Consider the following 17096-nt stretch of genomic DNA (forward strand, 5'->3'; position numbering starts at 1 on the left):
AAGAAGACTGAGAGAGTGGTTCTTTCTTGCTTGGTGTTTCTAGTGTTTTGCTGCTGGTTTTTTATCTTAGCCCATAAGAAGACTGAGAGAGTTTCTGTTTTTTGCTTGGTGTTTCCGGTGTTTCGTTGCTTTTACGCTTTGCCATTTCTAGACAATGATTAAAACATAAAGATGTCAACATTAAATTCCAGAGAAAATTGGACGTGTTAGAGAAAATTACAGATAAGGGAGAAAATTACAGAAAAGAGAAAATTGGAGATGCCAGAGAAAATTACAGATAAGAAAAAATTACAGAAAATTGGACATGCTAGAAGAAAATTTGACATACCAGAGAAAATTTGACGTGCCAGAGAAAATTGGACATTAAAAATTAAATGTCAGAGAAAATCAGCACATCATTATAAACATGGGAGAGAAATTTTCAATAATTGTTAAAATTACATATAGAAGTAAACATACCAAAGAAAATGAATGATAGAAAAAAGTAAACATGGCAAGCGAAAGAAAATTTCCATTCCACAATTAGCAAGATAAAATAAACAAAGTAATGTAAACATGCCACTGAGAATTACACCATATTGAAACCAAGAATTGAACAAAATAAACATACCAGAGAAAAATACACATTCCGGAGAAAATTACACATTCTTGAGGAAATTTCCATTCCAGAGATAATTTCAATTCATAATATTAAAATGCAAGAGAAATTTACATACACAACTAGAGAAAATTAACCATGATAGAGACACTCAAGGGAGAAAAGTGGTGTGATGTGGTCAGAGAAAATTATAAATACCAGAGAAACTTAGACAGGGGTAAGAGAGTAATAGACATTGCAGAGAAAAATATATATTCCAGAGAAATTTACAAAGCAGAGAAATTCATAGACAAAATCACAGAAACATGTTCAAGAATAAGATCAAAATTCAGAGAAATAACTTTTTCTCAAAATAGACATGGCAGAGAAAATTCAAAGAAGAAACATTCATTCCAGTCTATAATATTAAAATTCCAGAGAAAATTAAAAATGATAGAGACACACAAGGGAGGAAAGTGGTGTGATGTGGTCAGAGAAAATTATAAATACCAGAGAAACTTAGACAGGGGCAAGAGAGTAACAGACATTGCAGAGAAAAATACATATTACAGAGAAATTTACAGAGCAGGGAAATTTATAGACAAAATTACAGAAACATGTTAAAGAATAAGATAAAAACACAGAAAATTATTTTTCTGAAAATAAACATGCCAGAGAAAATTGAAAGAAGAAACATACATCAAGCAAAAATCAAAGAAATTCAAATGCCAGAGAAATTTACAGATAAAATCACACAATTATGTTCAAGAATAAGTTCAAAACACACAGAAATAACTTTTTTCCAAATTCAGGTAACTTTTTATTACGAAATTGAAACCCTAATTTATGGAAGGTTAATATAAAATACGATTAACTGTGTTTCCAGAGAAAATCTAGTTGTATTGTAGAAAAACTAACCAGAGTTAGAATGAAACTTGAATGACGAGTTGATATGGCCCGAGATAAAGATGCGACGTGATGAAGATGGACTGAGATGATGATAAGAAGTGAAAACGAAGCTTTAACCTAGGTCAGAGAAATTTGTGAGGAAGGAATGGGAATGATTTTTGGAGAAAATAATGAAACTCTAATGTCGATGGTGAAGATGATGTTGAAACCCTAATTCTGCTGTTCTCCTGTTCGTGAAAATGCTGGATGTTTGGAATGGAACTCAGACGTTAGAATGAGTTTTGTTTCTGTGTTGATTTTGACAAGGGTATTTTGGTACACAAAATAATTAAAAACGCGTGCCAAGTTGTTCAGGGACCTGATGCATTACTATTTTTTTGGGTGTCCTTTATCCTTTAAATTATTATTATTAGGGACCTTAAAAAAAATTCTCCTATTTTTTATTAGGTTCTTTACTCAACAAAAGTCTATTTTGGAAAATAGATAAAAAGTTGATTTTTTGAACTTTTAGTTTTTTTTTTTCTTTTTTTTTGAAAAACATGCAAAAAGTAAAGAAGCGATATGACTCAAAAAAATCAAAATTATAATAAATTGACTTCTAACCTAGTTGTGAAAAGAGGTCAAAGTAATGAACAAAATCATGTTTTGTATTATTATATTAATCTTAAAAAAATTAATTAATTAATTAATATATTCCCAAAATGAAATTTCCATAAATGTAAATTGCCGTATGAGAGAGGTAGCCCACCAACCTGCATGAATTGGTAATCTTTTGCCCAAGATCAACATTTCTGAACCAACTCTCTACCAACTTCACGTGACAACATTTTTATTTATTTATTTATTTATTTATTTATTTTTGTATATCACCCAACATTAAACCTCAATTTCAAGAAGAAAATAATAGGAATAATAAAAATATATATATATATATATATATTACTGTCAGAAAGTGTCCAAATTTTGCTTCATCCTTTCCATAATTAAGGTGTATTATATTTAGAATTAAAATCTTTGTTATTTTTATTATGTAAATAATTTGGAGGACTTCAACTTTTGCACATAAAACTCCTAACCTTGTATTAATATGTAGGAATTCTTGGTCAAAATATTACCCATGCATTACTCTTTTAATGGAGAAGTTGTTTCATAGGACCGTGATAATTGGGAGCCTCATGGTACTGAATAATTTTTCGTTTTAAAAGTTCAATTTCATTCAATATTTTGATTTCAAGGATTTTGAAATTTTTGTAGTTTAAGATCCAAGTGGAGTCAAAATTCATGAGAACTAAAACGAAACAATAATTTACCAAATTGTAAAAACAGTGTTGTTATTTGTTAAAAATGTCTCATATTATTTTCATTTTTTTTTTCTTGTATTGTATCCCAAAAGCATTTGTCAAGGCCCTTCATTTTTTCTCATAATGTTCACCGCAATTGATGGGTCTAAAAATTAAAAACTGCTCACATGAAAGAACCAAATTGATTTAGATATTTAAAATTCTACCAACATGTACGGTTTTTATTAATGAATGACTTTTATTCATTTTCTTCATTCATAAATTACATTGCTTTGCTTTGCACACTCGTCTATGTGCGCATGCCATTAGTCAAATATTTTGCAGATATAATTTATGCATGCCATTTATAAAGAATTATTTGTTAAGGCAAAAATCTGGTTTCCAAAACCACAAGTCAATGACACCACTGGCATTACTAAATACAATATGATCTGTATATGTGTCTAAAACCAAGTTAACCCTTAAAGAGAATAGCTTGGTGGGTGGGATATATATATATATATATATATATATTATGACATGATAAAATAATTCGAGGGAGGATTGCATGTCACATGGGGCTCTTTCAAAAAATTCAAGAGAAAGAAAAAGGAAATCAATTTGTGTGAGAAATTAATTCAACCCATACACTAAAAATATTATCGTTATTTAAAAGTAATATTACACCTAAACAAATTTATTACACCTGCAGTAATAAATATAAGTGAGATTTATTGTTGTGTGTCCCTAATTTAATTTGAAGAATGCTAGAAAAATCTTAAAAATTTTATCAAATGTCTCACGTGGGTATGAAATTCATATGAAACTCATATAGTGTGAGTCCCACGGTCATGTGAGATATTTTGTAAAAAATTTGATAAAATTTTTAGGATCTCTAATATTTTTCATTTAATTTTAATTTTAATTTTGAATAGGAGAATCTTAAAATAAAATCTGTTTTATGTATGGTATTTTTTTACGTGTCCCTTCAAGGCGCTTGGGTTTATAGATCGGTTGCTTGGTAGGATTAGGGACAACCACATCTTTGGACACATTTGGGTATGGAAATTCATAAAATTTAGTTAATACCTTAACTTTACCAAGCAACAGCGACACTGCACCATTCATCACGGTTGTCTAAATTAAATGTTAAATTAAATGAGAAAAAAAGCTAGATATATCTCATCTATATAAACTGAAAGGAAAACTACACAATACATGCATAAGTGCATTTAACAATTATATATTAACTTGTCAAGTTCATTCCTTCACTCATTCAAGCTCAAAATATATACACAATGCTGTTTTCCATTATGAAACTAGTTTTTTCTCAATATTCTTTGCTCTCTTCTTCTTCTGCAAATGCTGTTGTGTTGTTGTGTGTTCTGGTAATGATTTGCAGAAGCAGTGAAGCAGTGGTGAATCTGCCTAAGAATGTGACAGTTCCGGCGGTGATAGCGTTTGGGGATTCAATAGTGGATCAAGGAAACAACAACGTTATCGAAACAATAATCAAGTGCAATTTCCCACCTTATGGGAAGGATTTTGTGGGTGGACCTACTGGCAGGTTTTGCAATGGCAAAACCCCTGCAGACCTCATAGGTACCCCCCTCCCTCTCTCTCTGTTCCTGATGGCTCGGTCTATGTCCTCATTTTGGTTACAGTTGCTCTATTTGCACAAAAATTAATCACAGAACGAGATTTTTTTTTTCTTTCTTTTGGATATTCATGACATTTGCTAATCATGAATGGCTTCATTTTTAGATGTCTTCATTATTTTAGTGAAAATAATTTTAAACTTTTTTTTTTTTTTTTCCAAAGAATGAGAAAGAAAAAACAACTAAAGAAAACCCATTAGAAAACAATAATTAATCTTTGTCAAACTTTTTCATTTTCTTATTTTTATTTTTTATCTTCAACTGAGAGTGTACGATAGTAAATATGTTTATAAAGCATTATCCTTGTTTTAGAAGTTAATATTAAAGGAAGTCCTTTTCTCTCTGTGTTTTTCCTTTTTTTGATCAAAGAAATTGATTTGAAGATTTGAGCTTTTAACCTTGAACTTATAAGAAAATACCTAAATCAATAAACTACTGATATTACTTGAGTTTAAATAGTGAAATATATATATTTATTTTTATTAGCTAATACATTATATATGTAAAAAAAAAATTGGACGGACTTGAAAGTTTAGTTTAGGTCATACCTTCGGACCTAGTTTGACCGAATGTTGTTTTAAATGTATAGGGCAATTCTAGTAGTAGCCCCACATGTGTACGCTTTTATTGTGAGGGAAAATTTTAGAATAATTTTGGAATATTATGTGCATGTATTTTTTAATTAATTATTATTTATTATGTCTTTTATATTTTTTAATTATTGAATATAATACGCCACTTACTCATTTCTTCTACTAATTATAATATCATGAAGAGGAGTGATGGAGACCCCTCCAATTACCACCTCCACACACATGGCAGGTGGTGATTGGAGGATAAGGGAAACAAAAAAAAAAAAAGAAAAAAAAAATCCAACCAATGAGAGAGAGAGGGGGTCAAAGGGGGTGGAAAAAAAAAGGAGGTCTTAGACATTTTTGTATCATGAAATATAACGTGTCTATACTCCGAAACTAATTGATGATGCGATTCGATGTAATTTATAATCGTGGGTAGACGAGGGCATTGTGTTGAAATTGTGGAAGATAATAACTGCAATTTTGAATAATTTAGGAGTTTTTGGTAACAAGTCTCACAATTTCAAACTTTAAGGACAAAATTCAAAATATTTAAAAAATATGATAATAATATCATCAACTTCTATTATTTTCTTACACTATCACAACTACCACCACCACCATCGACCATTATTTTCCACCACTGAGCACTACTATCGGTCGATGACAGTAAAAAAATTGTTGGCAAGATTTTTCGATGACAGTAAAATTTTACTCTATTCGACAGTAAAATTTACTCTATTAATTTGGACAGTGAAATTTTATTGTTTACTTTAAACATATAAATAGTGAATTTTGCTATTGTTATCACTAACCACCACATTGACTATAATTATTACCATTATCCATATAACTATCAAATGAGAAATCAGTTAGGACATTCAATTAATGACGTTAACAGTAAAATTTTACTATTTCACTCTTGAACGTACTAAAATAACATTTTTATTTGAAATCTCAAAATTAATATTCAAACTGATAATGACAAAAAAAAAGAAAAAAGCACTAAAATAAAAATATATACATATAAAGAGAAAAAGAAAAAGATAGAGAAAAAGAGAGAGCACATATATTACCTCAAATCTAGTTCAAACCAGAGTAAAATTTTACTATTTGAAAAATAGAGTATCATGAGAAAACAAAGAGAAAAAGATGGAGAGAATATAGATCTGAGATGATAAATCTCATATTTGACCTCAGATCTGAGGTCCTAGAGGTGAAAGATGACGATCGTGGTTGTCGGTTGCATAGTGGCATTGAATGGCGCCGGTGCTTGAGACGATAGTGGTGGTTGTGGTGGTAACGAACGGCGCCGGTAGTTGAGATGGTGGTAGTGGAGACGATGGATATGGTGGAAATGGTAGTGGTGGCAGTATAGATAGTGGTTGTGTGGTCTTAGAAGAGAGAGAGAGAGAGAGAGAGAGAGAGAGAGAGTTGAGACAAACTGAGAGAAAGAAAGAGGAAAAAGATAGAGTGAGTATGTGTCTGTGAAGGGGCAAATTTGTCACACAAAATAAAAATATAAATTTGAAAATTTTTGCCCTTCCAACAAGATTTCTTTATTTTAGAGGTGTTTATGAGTAAAAAAAAAAAATTAGAGTTTGTCATTTTCAAGAAAAACGGTTTCTAGGAGGAGTTATGGCCAAAAATCTCAATAATTTATTAATGATATTATTATTATTTAAAGATTTGATTCATATAAGATATTATAATAAAATATAATCATAATAATGAGGATAAAATACAACACAAAATACAAAGCTCCCAAAGTGAGAGCGAAAGTCCCAATTAATACACGAGGAATAAGACCTACACACAAGTAAATAAATTCAAACTATTGACCTCCTAATGAGGTACAGGAGTTCTAGCTAATTGAACTAACCTTGTTAGTTATTAATGATATTATTTAGGTCCACTAAAACAATATTTTGGATAATAATAACCAAAAAAAAAAATCATACAGGAAATATATACGGGTCATAACAAGAATTATGTGGTAATATCAATTTTATAAATAAAAGTAAGCTTCGTGTATATTTTGTTAAAATAAAAGGTAAGTCATATCATTTTATATAATTTTTTATTTCTATTAGATTATTACAATGGCTTCTTTTTTCTTTTTTTTTTCTTGTTTTTACCTCTGCTTGATGGTGAGTTTTATGTTTGGTTGTTTTCTCTTTTCTATTTTTTTTTTAAATTAAAAAAAATTAGATTCTTAAATTTTACTCAATGAGATTAATAGATAAATTAAAAAGACCAAAAAAAGAAGCCCAAATAGGAAATTTTTTGAGCTTATTTTGGCATTTTAAATTAGAAAAATGATATGCAAACCTACTTTTTAAACTCATATTCTAGATTCAATGACGCGTAAGTGGTATAATTAGCTGATAATTAAAAAAAATATAAAAGAGAATAACCTTAGAGAACTTAATTGATTGATATATCATTGGATTTGAAAAGTGTGTCTACTTTTGTTACTTGAACATCAATGCTCTATAAATTATTATTATTTTTGAAATTTTACAACAAAAAAAAATTGTTTGGAAAAAATTAAAAAATATATATATAATTTTGAAAACAAAAATCATTAGAGGAAAAAAAATTCAAAACGTTCAAAAAAAAAAAAAAAAAAAAAAAAAGACTTCTTTAGATTATATCCCAAAAGTCACATCTCGTATCACTGCATTGTGACTAATTGATAATTAAAAAAAAAAAAAAAAGTAAATTACAAAAACACCCTTAAAGTTTGATTAAAATACGAATCGCACTCTGTGATTTTAAAAATTATATTTCACCCTTTGAGATTTCTAATTTCATTACAAATTGTCATTTTATTAATAAATCATCAAGTCAATTAACAGTTTTTAATTATATTAAAAATATGAATAATTTAGGTAATTTTATTATTGTATATGAGAGCAATTATGAATTTCATTTTTTCAGTTAATTTTGTTAAATAAAAAATTCTAATAACGAAGTATTTATAATTTTTCAAACCATAGGAGACAATCTATATTTTAAATAAACTTCAGAGGTATATTTGTAATTTACCCAAAAAATAAAACTTCTTAAGAACTACAAGGATTTGAACATTCAGGCCACAAAAAAATAACTAAAGCATCAAAGCCCAACTGGTCTGGGCTTCGAAGCCCAAAACCAGCACTTTGGGCCTTGGAGCTCAATCCGTTTCTTCCATCCCAAAAGGAAATGATTTTTTTTTTTTTTTGTGGAGAATTACCTGGCATGATGTCAGTAAAAAATATTTACAAAAACAAAAAAAGATATTATAAATATTAATAATTAATATCATAATTTTTTTTTTATTAATATGTAATACCTTTTTGAAAATTACCCTGAATAATAATTTTCTCTTTTTTCTCCCCTCTAAAACGAGTATTGTATTTTCACATTTTAAAATTTTTACTTTTGGTTAAAAAATTTAATACCAAACAAAAACTCATGATTATGAATTTCCAAATAAGGCGGGTAGTTGGCTTATAGTTGTCCATTGGGACAGTGAAAAAGCTTGAGGATCAGATTTTGAGTTTGTAGAGCAATTGCGATTTTTCGTTTAATTTAATTTATTAACCTCTTAACATTTTATCAGTATGTAATAACTCATATTCCCCGCTCTTATCTGTATGTAATAACTCAAATTTCCCTTTTCATTTTATTTTTTATTATTTTTATTTTTTTTCAGCTGAACAATTAGGAATTAAAGAGTATGTACCAGCATATTTAGATCCACATTTGCAGCCTAGTGAGCTTCTCACTGGTGTAAGCTTTGCTTCAGGAGCATCTGGTTTTGACCCTCAAACAGCCCAGATAGTGGTATATATACTTTATATTTTATATATATATATATATATATATTATGTTTTATCATTCATATATTAATTTATTTTTAGTTCTTAATTAAAATCAGTCAGTTCTATCAATGTCGGATCAACTAAATTTGTTCAAAGAATACATTGGGAAGGTGAAAAAGATGGTTGGAGAAAAGAGAACAAATTTCATATTGAGTAACAGCTTTTATTTAGTTTTATCTGGAAGCGATGACCTTGCCAACACGTACTTTACAGTTGGCATCAGAAAATTGCAGTACGATATTAATTCTTACACTGATCTTGTCGTCAATTATGCTTCGGATTTTGTTAAGGTATTCCCTTTTCTTATTTTCTTTTCTTTTTTAGAGAAGTTGGTAATCTAACATTTTCATGACCTTAAGTACATTCATCTTTTGGTTACAACTTATAAGATGTGTTATTTATAGTTTTAAGTATCTTTATTCGTACTCACACACCCTTTATTGCTAATGATAATCAAAAGCATGAAAATTGAGAATTTAAAGTTGTGATATATATATATATATTTTTTGGAAGGAACTGTATCAACTGGGGGCAAAAAGGATTGGTTTATTCGGGGCAGCACCAATAGGATGCTTGCCGTCACAGAGAACACTAGCAGGGGGAGAATTGAGAGTGTGTTCTGAGATATACAACCAGGCTGCTCAGTTGATGAACTCCAAGCTCTCTTCTGCTATTACTTCCTACAACAACAGTCTCAATGATCCTAAAGCCAGGATTGTCTACACTGATATTTACAATCCTCTGCTTAATATCATTCTAAATCATGACAAATATGGTAATCCCCATATACTATTTGCTGCTTTCTCTCTAAAATGTTTGTGTTAATGTGGATTCTACAGTCTTTGCGTCTAATGGTAAGATAAATATGCAAGTGAAATCCATGCCTTTGTATCTAGTTAATATAAACACATATACACACAAGAATTTATTTGACTATAAAGCTTCCACAATCCAAGAATGGTAGACGAATCTCACTATGAAAGTGGAGAATATAATGAGTTGGCTCTCTTATTACAACCTGTTTACAGATTCTCTGAAGACCATGAAATCTTGAAACCCCATAATAACCCATTATATATAAGGATCCAACTAATACTATAAGTACAATTCAAATTAAATTCAAGACAAACCAATAAGAAACCACACAACAGAAGTATATAACATGCCTGGTTTGATCTAGTAATGTTTTTTTGTTTCCAAATTCCAACTAATGTTATTATATTTTTCAAATATTTCAGGGTTTTCTGTTGCGGATAAAGGGTGTTGTGGGACAGGGAATTTAGAGGTGAGCATACTGTGTAACAAATTGACTGATCCATGTCCAAATGACTCCGTATACGTATTCTGGGACAGCTACCATCCCACAGAGAGGTGCTATAGAGTACTCGTCAATCAGATCCTTCAGTCTAGTCTCAACAAATTCTTCTGATCCTGCCCCATTTGCCTCTCGTGATTTCCCTCAAATCAAATCTTCTCTCTTCACTTACTATCGAACTGTCAAAATAACACACATACATAGTGTATGATCATTTCATGATGTATTGTTTGTGCACATTCCTTAACTTATATTTTGGTACTGATATGTGAGGTTTTTATTGTGGGTTTAGTCAAGCTGGTTTTGATTGTATATGTGAGAGAGCTAGGCATGGATTGGATCCTCCAACAAAATGTTGCATTTTTACAGAGTTTTGTTAAGCTCCTTGGCTTCGTCTTGTGTTGTGTTGTGTTTTTTATTTTTTTATTTTTTTTATGCATTTTAGTGCTTGTTCTGAGTTTAATACCCTGATTGAATGCAAAACTCAGTTTTACACTTGCAAGTATTATAAATATTGGGTAAGCGGTGAAGTTGATTACTTCGATGTCATGTTAAATTGTAAACCATTTTCTAATTTTTGCATGCCATTTGTAGTGCAAAATGCCAAAACTCAACATCTAATCTTTTCAATCACTGATCTCTATAAAATACATCATACCTTTGATAGCAAGGGCAAAATTTAACAACTTCAATGACATCTCCATTGAAGTACTGAATTGCTATAACATAATTGTGACAGTTCAAAACAACAATTTTATTGAATCCAATGCATCAAGATCCAAAATAACTATTGTCCTGTATAGTTTGAATACAAAAAAGTCTTCTGCTTTTGTGGGGACATATTTTTTGGATAGTCCACGTGGCCGAGGTTGTTAGCCGAGGTGCTACGTGGGCAAATCAACTTGCCGAGATATTTGGGGCACTGCCAAGGTATTCTGCGGCAATACCGGAATCCGAGATAAAGTGGATGAGGGACAAGAGTCCTAAAATGGGAGAAGACTTCAGTTTGGGTAAAGATAAGACTCTTAGAGAGTTTATCCTAATCCTACTAGGAGTTCAAGGTTAGCAGTAATCCTAAGTCTATTGAAGTTAGGCTTCTATTGGGACTAGGATTGAGTTTGCTATAAAAGAGAGGCACCCCCATGGGTCTAAGGTATACTTTTGATATTTTGTCTAGTGAGTTAAGCACTATTGGTTATCTTTGAGAGATATTAAGTACTGACTTGATCGTCGGAGTGCCCTCGGGTGGACAAGCCACCGCCGGAATCTTCTCTTTCTATTGCAGGTCAGTCAAGTGCCATTTATTCTGCTAGTGCTCTCCAGCTGAATACTGAGTTGGCAGTGTGATCGGAAATTCACTCACACAATTTAGCGCCGTCTATGCGAACGAAAGGAGAATAGATGGCCAACGACAAACCGAAAGAGAAGGTTGGGGACGACACCCCTACTGAGAATGGGAAACATATTGACCTTGGCGTTGAAGAAGACAACTACAACGAAGAAACTCGTGATAAGAATCACGAAGAATAGGACATCGGCCAGGAGGGCGACGTGCCGAAGAAATCAGACCGAAGCGAGTATTATAATGAGGACGACCTCTAGGTATGGAAAGAAAGATGCGTACGAAGGGCCGACGAGATGAAGGGAATGGCGAACAAATTGGCAGACCTGCAAACGGTTGTCAATTTTATGATACAGAATAACGTTATGCAGCTACTGTTCCCGTCACAAGCTACGTCGATTCCAGCAGCCAAGAAAGATGCCTAGGCAGGGGGGCAGAAGACAACTCCTATGACTCCTCAGCACGATAGGACCAAAGAACATTCTCACCGGCCTTCAAGGGAGGTCAGACAAGGAGAATCAAGAAAGGGAGATTCACAGAGGACACATTGTACTAAGGAAGCTGACTCCAAAGAACATCGGCATGTTCAAGGGAAGGAACTTTGTTTCGACGCGACCAATGGAGGGAGGTCCAAAAGGACTCGCAACGACACAGAAAGTAGTGCACCAAAGAGGCTGAAATCCGAAGATAGCCGAGCTCCTGGACGAACCAAGGAGGATCTGAGGGATTACCTCCAGAGAAAGCGACAAGATGCCGGGGTGACCTCACCTTTCAAGCCGAGGACACCGTTCTCGATAGAATTGGACAAATTTGAGGCCCCAAAAAGGTTCAGTATGCCAATGTTCCAGATATACGATGGGAAGTCGGACCCCAACTTTCACGTCGGATTATACCTAAACGCGATGGCGTTATACACTGGGAACGAGTCGTTGCTCTGCAAAGTGTTCCCCTCATCATTCGGGGAAGTTGCATCGGACTGGTTTCACAAGTTGCCAAAAGGAATTGTGAAAACCTGGGAAGGCCTAGCCGAGATGTTTGTAGCCAGGTTCGTGACAAACAAGCTACAACCATTGAGGGTAGACGCCCTAATGGCCCTGAAGATCGGCGAGGATGAAAGCCGAAAGGCCTATGCCAAAAGGTATTATGAGGTATTCAACCGAATACCAGGATGCAACCAAGAGGTGGCGGTCATGTCGTTTAAAAATGGCTTGAAAGATGACTGCCTACTTCAAAAATCACTGGCAAAGACATTGCCGAAAAGCATGTAGGAGCTGATGGCCAGAATAGAAAAGTATGCTAGAGCCGAGGAAGACACGCCGGGGACAAAGGCGTCCAAACAAGAGAAGAAAAATGGTTCACCGAAGCAAAGCCAAGATAATACTGGACACGAGAAGACAAGAGCCTAGCCCAAGTGAGCAGATCCCAGATTCCAGATCTGGAATCCCAGAAGACAAGATATCGGCTTAGATGATTAAGTCCGAGAAGAGAAGAGCTTGGCCTAAGTTAAAGAATTTTTTTTCTACAAAGGAGTATGTGGAAGCCATGTAAAGAGCAGATCTGCTGCCCAAAGAGCAATATCAAGGTCAAAGCCACGTGCCTAATGAGAACCCAAGTGGAACTTAAGTTCACATTAGGGGGCAAAGGACTAAAGAATGATGCTTGGGAGTTGGAATTTCACAAGCCGAGATGATGTTTAACACTTGTTGAAACTTAAAAAATTTACAAATTGAAGTTAAACCGAGATGATGTTTAACACTTGTTGAAACTTAAAGTTTACAAGTTGAAGTTAAATCGAGATGATGTTTGACACTTGTTGAAACTTGAGAAAAGTTTACAAGTTGAAGTTAAACCGAGATGATGTTTAACAGTTGTTGAAACTTGAGAAAAGTTTACAAGTTGAAGTTAAACCGAGATGATGTTTAACACTTGTTGAAATTCTGAGAGAATTTACAAGTTGAAGTTAAACTGAGATCATGTTTAACACTTGTTGAAATTCTGAGAGAATTTACAAGTTGAAGTTAAACCGAGAAAGAATATTGATTTAACACTTGTTGAAATTTTGAGAAAATTTACAAGTTGAAGTTAAATCCAAGGTTATGAGTGAAAGAAGTATCTATACACGTGCCGAGGTGACTATGTTACCAAGACTTGGAAGATAATGGAAGACAGAAGTCTTAAGAAGTAAAAGCAACACTTGTGAAAATATTTGTTACAATGTTTTCAAGTGTTAAACCGAGACCGAGATAAGCAAGGTTGGAAGTTTTGTCCGAGGTATGTTAACCTGGGGACATTACACAGCTAAGGTGTATGTTGAAGACATGCAAATTGTATTCTAAGTATGGAATCATACAAGGCATTAAGAAGAGGGAAAACATTCAAAACACTTGAAAGAAAAAGTTAAAAAATGCAGATAAGGAAAGAAGGCACTTCGGCCTGACATTGAAGAATAACAATCCCGCTACATACACCCAGTGACGTGGCGACCCCCAGTGACGTGGTGATGAGGTGGCAGCTAATGTGTAAACACAGCTGGAAAAAAAAAAAAAAAAAAAAAAAAGAAGGGAAAAAGCGGGAATTTTTGTCTTCCCTCGTCTTCCCTTGTATGTCCTCAACTCTCGCCGCCATCCTCGTCTATCCTCGTCTGTCTTCCCCCGCCTATCCTCACCTCTCGCCGCCATCCTCCTCCTCCACCATAGCTCGTCGGGAATTTCTGCAAAAACTAGTGGCTAGTCTTTCTCCAGAAGGATTGAAATTCTCCGTATGGGTTGTGGAAGTGGGTCTCAGATGTTAACTCATTTCTTCAGAAGAATGTGAAATGTCCTCCTCCTCCACCATATCAGATTACTAGCTCTCATCTATCCTCAGAATTCCTGTAATTTTGCTCTGTCTAGTTTTGCTCTGCTCTGTCTCTGTCCATCAATCTGGTTTATGAGGTAAAAAATTAATTTCATATGCTAATCTTTCAGTTATATGCTAATTCTAAAATCTGAAATATAATCTGTAAACTATAATCAATTTGTCATTTTGGACAAGAGTTATGTTTTTTAGGTAAATCTGTTAGCTGTGGACAAATCTGTTAACTGATCTGACTAACTTGGCTACACTAGATTGACATAGTGAAACATCACCGTTAGTGAGTTGGCTCTAGGTGGTAATCGTCACTGAGTTCCTACAAGAGCAAACCCCTTCACAGATTAAAATAAAGATAATAAAAATATACATGAAAAAAGTGGGGGCCTCCATTTTCTTGGATCCCTTCTACATAGAATTGCAATTACTGAGTGTGAAATGAAGTTTCGTCCACTGTTACCTTGCATTGATAGTGCATATTGGAACTCCATTCTTCCAACTCCGGCACTCTGTTTGGCTACAGTCCGTGGCCCTCCAGCCAAGAAAGGCATGCTTGGTAGCAAAAAGATAATCTGGGCATTATGCTCAACTAGAATATGCGTGAAATTGTATCCCTCAACATTTTATTTATGGATTTTCTGCAACCATAGCACCATTTTAACCAAAAACAATTTATATAATTTTTATGAGTAATTGTGCTCAACTGAGGTAGCAAACTTCATAATCTGTAATCTGTAAGCTTGGTAGCAAACTTCATATAATTTCCATAATCTGTAAACTGTGTAGTTCCATAATCTGTAAATAGTTTATATAAAATCTGAAATATGAAGTTTAGTTTCATAATCTGTAATGATATTTGTTTAATTGTTATTTCAGTACGCAAAGTGGAGAAATGGAGGTTGATTCAAATGTTGAAGGTGAGAATCCTTTAATAAATGAGGGCGAACACGTTGAAGAACCTAAAAAGGGTATGTGTTTTAGCTCAAGGGAAGAGGTGTACACATTTTATGGAAAATATGCTAAGCATGTCGGATTTTCTATAGCTCATAGAGCACAACATTTTGGAGATGATGGACAATTGCTAAACTTTGCAATTGAATGTTCTCGAGCGGGGCAGAGAAGAAAGACATCAGAAGTCAACCCTCTGAAGCCATGTTTGTCCACAAAAATTGGTTGCACAGCAAGGGTACGAGGTAGTGTACAAAAGGATGGGAGATATAAACTAACCACAGTTAACCTTGAGCATAATCATGATTTGATTCCCACTGACTCACGTCATTTTGCAATGAATAAGAAAATTCTTACTCCTGTGAAGAGAAGATTAGAAATTAATGATGAAGCAGGGATTAGGGTGTCTAAGAACTTTCATTCAATGGTTGTCGAAGCAGGGGGATACGAGTCATTGACATTTGACGAGCGAGATGCAAGAAATTACATTGAGAGAGCTAGAAGGTTGAGGCTTGGGGAAGGTGATGCCGAATCACTTCAAAGTTAATTTATGAGGATGCAAGCACATAGTGAGAGATTCTTTTATGTGATTGATGTTGATAAGGAGTTTTGCATTAGAAACTTGTTTTGGGCTGATGCAAGGAGTCGGGCAACTTATGAAGCATTTGGAGATGCCGTTTCATTTGACACAACTTATTTGACGAACAAATATGACATGCCATTTGCTCCATTTGTCGGAGTTAATCACCATGGTCAGTCCATTTTGCTTGGTTGTGGATTGTTGTCTAGTGATGACACTAACATATTTGTTTGGCTATTCAAGTCATGGTTAAGTTGCATGTCAAATCATCCGCCAAAAGCTATCATAACTGATCAGTGTAGAGCTATGCAAAATGCTATAGAAATTGTGTTTCCACAAGCTCGACATCGGTGGTGCTTATGGCATATCATGAAGAAAATTACGGAGAAATTGAAAGGATATGCTCAATATGAAGCCATAAAGTTGGCTATGCAAAATGCAGTTTATGACTGTTTGACAAGAGCTGAATTTGAGAGTAAATGGGAAGAGATGCTTGCAACATTCAATCTTTATGATAATGAGTGGTTGGGGGTACTATATGATGAGCGGAATCGATGGGTACCTGTTTATGTTAAAGACATTTTTTGGGCTGGCATGTCAACTACACAACAAAGTGAAAGTATGAATGCGTTTTTTGATGGATATGTAAATCCAAAAACTACATTGAAGCAATTCGTTGAACAATATGACAATGCCTTGAGAAATAAGGTAGAGAAAGAGAAGAAAGCAGACTTCAAGTCTCGACACAAATTGTTTGATTGCCTAACTATATACGAGTTTGAGAAGCAATTTCAGCAAGCCTACACCAATGCGAAATTCAAAGAAGTTCAAGGAGAGATGAAGAGATTAGTTTACTGTCAGGCGGTGATTGTGAAAGAGGAGTGATCAATTTGTACATATAATGTCCAAGAAGCGATGGTAGTTTCTGAGAAGATGAAGCATGTGGACTTTGTTGTCTATTTTAATTCAACTGAATGTGAAGTTCAATGCATATGTCGGTTGTTTGAGTTTAGAGGCATTATGTGCGCTCACTCACTCGCTGTGCTTGTCAGAAGATGCATAAATGAGGTGCCAAGTAAATACATTTTGCCCCGGTGGAGAAAAGATGTGGATAGAAAATACACATGCATCAAAACCACATATACCGGCTTTGGGAATGATTTCAATGCAAGTACCTATGAGAGGATGAACAA

The 17096-nt window shown here is 33.7% G+C and overlaps 2 protein-coding genes and 1 pseudogene across 2 annotated transcripts; all 3 read left to right on the forward strand.

Moving 5' to 3' along the window:
- Positions 1–3973: 3973 nt before the first annotated feature.
- Positions 3974–10563, forward strand: LOC114279949 (GDSL esterase/lipase EXL3). The gene is made up of 5 exons (XM_082917546.1): positions 3974–4368; positions 8700–8830; positions 8925–9158; positions 9382–9643; positions 10107–10563. The coding sequence occupies exons 1-5, from the start codon at positions 4065–4067 to the stop codon at positions 10295–10297; spliced, it is 1122 nt and encodes a 373-aa protein (XP_082773672.1). The 5' UTR covers positions 3974–4064; the 3' UTR covers positions 10298–10563.
- A 2050-nt stretch (positions 10564–12613) lies between these two features.
- Positions 12614–15870, forward strand: LOC145822246 (protein FAR1-RELATED SEQUENCE 5-like). The gene is made up of 2 exons (XM_082918861.1): positions 12614–12663; positions 15252–15870. Exons 1-2 carry the CDS (start codon positions 12614–12616, stop codon positions 15868–15870), a joined length of 669 nt encoding a protein of 222 aa, XP_082774987.1.
- Positions 15871–15879: 9 nt separating this feature from the next.
- Positions 15880–16788, forward strand: LOC114302403 (protein FAR-RED IMPAIRED RESPONSE 1 pseudogene; annotated as a pseudogene).
- The last annotated feature ends 308 nt before the right edge of the window (positions 16789–17096 follow it).

Source organism: Camellia sinensis, chromosome 3 (assembly GCF_055761805.1).
Source record: "Camellia sinensis isolate YWXY chromosome 3, ASM5576180v1, whole genome shotgun sequence".
Lineage (NCBI taxonomy): Eukaryota > Viridiplantae > Streptophyta > Magnoliopsida > Ericales > Theaceae > Camellia > Camellia sinensis.

What these genes read in the sequence shown, in the direction of transcription:
- LOC145822246 (XM_082918861.1), top strand. Translation starts at nt 12,614, where the DNA reads ATGGCCCTGAAGATCGGCGAGGATGAAAGCCGAAAGGCCTATGCCAAA. An exon ending in CGAAAGGCCTATGCCAAAAG is followed by an intron (nt 12,664 to 15,251) that starts GTATTATGAGGT and finishes TTGTTATTTCAG; the next exon opens with TACGCAAAGTGGAGAAATGG.
- LOC114279949 (XM_082917546.1), top strand. Translation starts at nt 4,065, where the DNA reads ATGCTGTTTTCCATTATGAAACTAGTTTTTTCTCAATATTCTTTGCTC. An exon ending in ATGCTTCGGATTTTGTTAAG is followed by an intron (nt 9,159 to 9,381) that starts GTATTCCCTTTT and finishes ATTTTTTGGAAG; the next exon opens with GAACTGTATCAACTGGGGGC. An exon ending in TCTAAATCATGACAAATATG is followed by an intron (nt 9,644 to 10,106) that starts GTAATCCCCATA and finishes CAAATATTTCAG; the next exon opens with GGTTTTCTGTTGCGGATAAA.